Genomic DNA, 6,767 nt, shown 5'->3' on the forward strand with positions numbered 1-6,767 from the left:
GCATTTATTTTCCTTCTTTTCGTTACCTTCACCCCAAGAAAACCCCACACACACACACCTGCCGGTGTCCAGTTGTTGTCATCCCCCCCCCCGTCCCCCCCTCCCCCGGCACGGACAGAGTTAACCCCACGTGCCTGTGACTCATTTCCAGTTCTTTATTAGTACTTCTTAATGAGCCGTTCAATTAAAGCCTGCATCTCTTTATTAAAATCTCTCATGGTGGGGAGGAGAGCGGAGCCCCTTCCCCTCTGTCCTTTCCCCAACCCCGGGGCTGGGAGGGGGGGGGGAAACTTTGAACTTCCAGGTGCCCCCCCCCCCAGTGCCAGCTGCGGACGGGGTTATGGATACGCAGAGCTTGTCCGCTTGAATTTGGGTGGAAAAAACGTGGAATCTCCCTCACCACAGACTTACATCCTCCTCTTGTTCTCCGGCGGGACACGGAATTAATAAAAAGACTTTCCAGCAACGCACACACCCCCCCGCCCCTCCTCCACCCCCCCACTCCCTCCCAGTTTCGCTTTAAATAAGGAACTGGTGCAGCCTGTTGGTCGCCTCGCCTGCTTTGGCCTGGGAGAGGTGTGGATTTTTCCTTTAATTTCCGTGGCAATAATAGTTTATAACGTGAAACACGTGCCCAGGCCGAGGGCTGCTGGGAAAAGGAAGAGTCGTTTTCTAGAGCCTAATTAAAAGGGTGCTGCTGCGCTCCGCTTTCGGCTGAGAGTGGGAAGGAAAAGGAGAGGGAAGGGGAGAAGGAAAGGGAGGAGAGGGAAGGGGAGAAGGAAAGGGAGGAGAGGGAAGGGGAGAAGGAAAGGGAGGAGAGGGAAGGGGAGAAGGAAAGGGAGGAGAGGGAAGGGGAGAAGGAAAGGGAGGAGAGGGAAGGGGAGAAGGAAAGGGAGGAGAGGGAAGGGGAGAAGGAAAGGGAGGAGAGGGAAGGGGAGAAGGAAAGGGAGGAGAGGGAAGGGGAGAAGGAAAGGGAGGAGAGGGAAGGGGAGAAGGAAAGGGAGGAGAGGGAAGGGGAGAAGGAAAGGGAGGAGAGGGAAGGGGAGAAGGAGAGGGAGGAGAGGGAAGGGGAGAAGGAGAGGGAGGAGAGGGAAGGGGAGAAGGAGAGGGAGGAGAGGGAAGGGGAGAAGGAGAGGGAGGAGAGGGAAGGGGAGAAGGAGAGGGAGGAGAGGGAAGGGGAGAAGGAGAGGGAGGAGAGGGAAGGGGAGAAGGAGAGGGAGGAGAGGGAAGGGGAGAAGGAGAGGGAGGAGAGGGAAGGGGAGAAGGAGAGGGAGGAGAGGGAAGGGGAGAAGGAGAGGGAAGGGGAGGAGGAGAGGGAGGAGAGGGAAGGGGAGAAGGAGAGGGAAGGGGAGGAGGAGAGGGAAGGGGAGAAGGAGAGGGAGGAGAGGGAAGGGGAGGAGGAGAGGGAGGAGAGGGAAGGGGAGGAGGAGAGGGAAGGGGAGGAGGAGAGGGAGGAGAGGGAAGGGGAGAAGGAGAGGGAGGAGAGGGAAGGGGAGAAGGAGAGGGAGGAGAGGGAAGGGGAGAAGGAGAGGGGGGAGAGGGAAGGGGAGAAGGAGAGGGGGGAGAGGGAAGGGGAGAAGGAGAGGGAGAGGGGAGAGGGAAGGGGAGAAGGAGAGGAAAAAAAGTCGTGATACCGGTTGCTCTGGGGAGTGATTTGGGTGGAAAAGAGGGGTTATCTGGTGCTCAGCACCTGGTTTTCCTCCTCCCCAAACACCCTCCCCTCCCCCGGCAGATTATTGCATGAACCCCCAGACGGTGCTGCTGCTCCGGGTCATCGCCGCCTTCTGCTTCCTGGGAATCATCTGCAGCCTCTCGGCTTTCCTCCTGGACGTCTTCGGCCCCAAACACCCGGCGCTGAAGATCACTCGCCGTTACGCTTTCGCTCACATCCTCACAGGTAAAAACCCCCGCAGGAAAAACCCCCCCTCGGGTCCATCCTTCCCTCGGAGGTTCCCCTTCGGGATATTTTGGGGAAAATCATCCTCCAGCAGCTAAAATTGGGATTAAATTTGGTCCGTCCTTCCCTCGGAGCTTCCCCTTTGGGATATTTTGGGGAAAATCAGCCTCCAGCAGCTAAAATTGGGATTAAATTTGGTCCGTCCTTCCCTCGGAGCTTCCCCTTCAGGGAATTTTGGGGAAAATCAGCCTCCAGCAGCTAAAATTGGGATTAAATTTGGTCCATCCTTCCCTCGGAGGTTCCCCTTTGGGATATTTTGGGGAAAATCAGCCTCCAGCAGCTAAAATTGGGATTAAATTTGGTCCATCCTTCCCTCGGAGCTTCCCCTTCAGGGAATTTTGGGGAAAATCAGCCTCCAGCAGCTAAAATTGGGATTAAATTTGGTCCATCCTTCCCTCGGAGCTTCCCCTTTGGGATATTTTGGGGAAAATCAGCCCCCAGCAACTAAAATTGGAGTTAAATTTGGTCCATCCTTCCCTCGGAGGTTCCCCTTTGGGATATTTTGGGGAAAATCAGCCTCCAGCAGCTAAAATTGGGGTTAAATTTGGTCCATCCTTCCCTCGGAGCTTCCCCTTTGGGGTATTTTGGGGAAAATCAGCCTCCAGCAGCTAAAATTGGGGTTAAATTTGGTCCATCCTTCCCTCGGAGCTTCCCCTTTGGGATATTTTGGGGAAAATCAGCCTCCAGCAGCTAAAATTGGGATTAAATTTGGTCCATCCTTCCCTCGGAGCTTCCCCTTCAGGGAATTTTGGGGAAAATCAGCCTCCAGCAGCTAAAACTGGGATTAAATTTGGTCCATCCTTCCCTCAGAGGTTCCCCTTTGGGATATTTTGGGGAAAATCAGCCTCCAGCAGCTAAAACTGGGATTAAATTTGGTCCATCCTTCCCTCGGAGGTTCCCCTTTGGGATATTTTGGGGAAAATCAGCCTCCAGCAGCTAAAATTGGGATTAAATTTGGTCCATCCTTCCCTCGGAGCTTCCCCTTCAGGGAATTTTGGGGAAAATCAGCCTCCAGCAGCTAAAATTGGGATTAAATTTGGTCCATCCTTCCCTCGGAGGTTCCCCTTTGGGATATTTCGGGGAAAATCATCCTCCAGCAGCTAAAATTGGGATTAAATTTGGTCCATCCTTCCCTCAGAGGTTCCCCTTTGGGATATTTTGGGGAAAATCAGCCTCCAGCAGCTAAAATTGGGATTAAATTTGGTCCATCCTTCCCTCGGAGGTTCCCCTTTGGGATATTTTGGGGAAAATCAGCCTCCAGCAGCTAAAGTTGGGATTAAATTTGGTCCATCCTTCCCTCGGAGTTCCCCCCCCCCCGGCCCCAGGCTGGATTTTGGATATTTACTGCCCCTTTTTATCCCAGAACAATTTATTGTGGTTCCCACAATTATTCTCTCACCCCGTGAACCCTCCCCAAGCCGGGAAGGGGAATGGGGGTAAAACAAGGAATATTCCCCAATTCTTGCCCCCCCCCCTCCGGAAAGCGGGGAGTTTGAGGAACCCACAATTTATTGATAGAATTATTGGACACCCCCCTCCCCCCCCCCCAACCCGGGAAGAAACGGGGAAACCCCCGGGGTGGGATATGAAGAGATTTAGTAGGGTAAGAGTAAATAATTAGCATTAACGGCACTAAAGAGCCAATATTGGTCCCGATATCAAACCCCCCGGGATTGGGGGGGGGGGGAGGTGTGTGTCCCCCCCCCAGGGACAGCCCCTGTGGGACCCTGTGAGTGGGGGGGGCTTCGGGGGGGGAGGGAAGGGCTCAGGGCTCTGGGGGTCGAGGGGTGTTGAGGGGTGTCTGGGTCTCCCTCCTCCTGGAGAGCTGGAAAACACCAAGTCCTTTAACTCCACCCCCAGAACTGGCTGTAAAGTGAGTTTTCCATTAATTAATGAGATATTAATTAATGTTAATGAGATATTCCCCCCCCCGGGGGGCTCTGGGGTTCTCAGGGTGTCGAGGGGTGCCTGGGTCTCCCTCCTCCTCGGGAGCTGGAAAACACCAAGACCTCCAACTCCCCCACCCCGGGCTGGCTGTAAAGGAATTTTTCCATTAATTAATGAGACATTAATTAATGTTAATGAGATATCCCCCCCCAGGGGAGCTCAGGGGTTTGAGGGGTGTCGAGGGGTGCCTGGTTTTCCCTCCTCCTGGAGAGCTGGAAAACACTGAGTCCTTTAACTCCACCCCCAGAACTGGCCGTAAAGTGAGTTTTCCACTCACTTTAATATGAGAATTAATGAGACATTAATTAATGTTAATGAGATATCCCCCCCCAGGGGGGCTCAGGGATTTGAGGGGTGTCGAGGGGTGTCCGGTTTTCCCTCCTCCTGGAGAGCTGGAAAACACCAAGTCCTTTAACTCCCCCCCAGAGCTGGCTGTAAAGTGAGTTTTTCTATTAATTAACGAGACGTTAATTAATGTTAATGAGATATTCCCCCCCTCCCCCTGCAGGGACAGCCCCTGTGGGACCCTGCGAGTGGGGGGGGGGGGTTTGGGAGGAAGGGCTCAGGGCTCTGTGGGTCTCGGGGTGTCGAGGGGTGCCAGGATCTCCCTCCTCCTCCTCCTCATCCCCGTCCCTGGGGGGGCTGGAAAACACCGAGAACTTGACACACCCCCCCCCCCCCCGAGCTGGCTGTGAAGGGAATATTGTCACCAATTCCCACCCCAGAGGTCCCCAAAAGTGTCATTTTCCCCAGAATTAGAGAAGAAATCAGTCCCGGGGTACGCGCTGACGAGCGGTGCTCCGGATCAGCCGGGAAATGAAATCGGGGATTTATTTTCGGTACTGGATTCCCAGTTTCTCTTCCCATTTCTCTCTTTCCCCCCCTTCCCCTCCCCCCCAAAAAAAAAAAAAAAACCTTTCATCCCCGTCCTCTCCTCCCAAGTCCTGCAGTGCGCCACCGTCATCGGGTTCTGCTACTGGGCTTCGGAGCTCATCCTCGCCCAACAACAGCAGCACAAAAAATATCACGGTTCCCAAGTCTACGTCACCTTCGCCGTCAGCTTCTACCTGGTGGCGGGGGGCCGGGGGGGCCTCTATTTTGGCCACCGCCGCCAACCTGCTGCGCCATTATCCCACCGAGGAAGAGGAGCAGGCTCTGGAGCTCCTCTCGGAGATGGAGGAAAACGAACCTTACCCCGCCGAGTACGAAGTCATCAACCAATTCCAACCCCCCCCCCGCCTACACCCCCTGAGGACACGGGGTGTGTTTGGGGGGGGGGGGGGGCTTTGGGTGTCATGTCGTCGTCGTCTCCCCCCTCAAAAATTCACTTTTTAGGTGATTTTATTTTTTTTTTTTTTACTTTTCCCGGCGTTTTCATCCCAATCCCTTATTTTATTAACTCCACGGCGTCATTTTTAGCCCCAGAACGGTTTCTGGGACCCCCCCCCCAACCCCCCCCTCCGCGCCCCCACACCGGGGATATCCACCGCACCCCCCCCCAAACCCTCTCCCCAGGAAAGGGGAGGGGATGAGGAGGGAAAAATCCCACTGGATTCCCAACCCCGGCGCCCCCCCCCCCCTTCCATACACCCGGAGAAAGGCGTGACGCCCGCCTGTGTGTATATATTTATATATATATATATATATCGGGGGGGGGGGGGGGGACAGCCCTTTATAGCAGGGGGAAAGTGGAGCAGCCCCCAGCCCCCCCCCCCCCCCCCCCCCCCCCGGCTCCTTTTTTTCCCACCCCCCCAAACTTGAGCATTTTGCACTTTATTTCGACATCGGGGAGTTTTTCACCGCTGGAAAAATCCCCCCCCCCCCCCCGCCTCCCCCAAAGTGAGGTTCGCAAACGGGCGACCAACCACGCGCCCATTTCACAGAAGTTTTGCGCCCATTTCACAGAAGTTTTTCTGCCGCTGGGGGGGGGGGGGGGTGGGTGCTTTTAAGGAGTTTTCCCCCACAACATCCAGCTCCTGTCGGAGGGGTTGTTTTTTTTTTTTAGCCCAAAAAACCCAGACTTTGGTGCCGCTCCCGGCGAGCGACTCCAGCTGGAAATTCCGCCCGGAGCTTTTATGCAAATTCCTGCTTTTATTTTTTTTATTTGCTTCGATTTTTTCATCTCGATGGTGGGTTTTTTGGGTTGGTGTTTTTTTTTTTTTTTTTCTCTTCTGCTTTTACTTTATTCCTCCCATTTTTTCCCCGAGAGACGATGGATTTTGCCCAAAAGCCACGGAAAAAACCCGATCCGGCCCATCCGGACCCTGGAGGAAATAGCTGGAAGGGACAGAAAGGAAGTGGGTTTTTTTGGGGGGGGCTGTTTCAAGCAAATTAAAGAAGGGAAAAAAAAAAACAACACAGGGGCTCATTGCCCCCCCGCCAGCACCGCAAAAACTCCACAGAGGCTACGGTGGGTTAGAGAAAAAGGAGTTTTTGGGGCGGTTTGTAGGCTTTTGGCGATTCCTCGAATGCTTTTATTCCCTGTTTTCTTGCTGCTGGTTGGCTCGTCCAGCTGCTGTGTGTGCCCCCCCCTCCTACCCTCCCCTGCCCCCCCCCTGCCCCCCCCCCCTCCCCACCATCCCCCCCCTGCACCCGCAGCAGCGCTGGCTATGCAAGAGCTTCCGCCGCTCGCCGGGGCTCAGGCTGGGCCCTAAAACTGGCGAATTCAGCCCAAAACCAGCCCCCCCTTCCCCCCCCCTCCCTTTCCCAGGGCTCCAAGGAGGAAAATCACCCCCTAACCCCCACCCCCAAAGAGGGTTTTGATGGAAGGATGTGGAACGGAGGGGGGTTGGGGGGCTTGGTGGCCCCCCCAAGGGGGATTTGGTGGCCTCCCCGGGGGGTTTGTTGGCCCCCAGGGGGGGTT

The 6,767-nt window shown here is 55.1% G+C and overlaps 1 protein-coding gene across 1 annotated transcript; it reads left to right on the forward strand.

Annotated features, from left to right (window-relative positions):
- Positions 1 to 1,734: 1,734 nt before the first annotated feature.
- Positions 1,735 to 5,165, forward strand: TMEM127 (transmembrane protein 127; the record flags this gene model as incomplete). Its single annotated transcript, XM_074167469.1, is given in 3 exon segments — positions 1,735 to 1,897; positions 4,847 to 4,980; positions 4,982 to 5,165. Coding segments are annotated over 3 exon segments (475 nt in total), but the record flags the coding sequence as incomplete, so codon positions are not given.
- Positions 5,166 to 6,767: the final 1,602 nt, after the last annotated feature.

This window comes from Numenius arquata, unplaced genomic scaffold (genome assembly GCF_964106895.1).
Source record: "Numenius arquata unplaced genomic scaffold, bNumArq3.hap1.1 HAP1_SCAFFOLD_1849, whole genome shotgun sequence".
NCBI classification, from domain to species: domain Eukaryota; kingdom Metazoa; phylum Chordata; class Aves; order Charadriiformes; family Scolopacidae; genus Numenius; species Numenius arquata.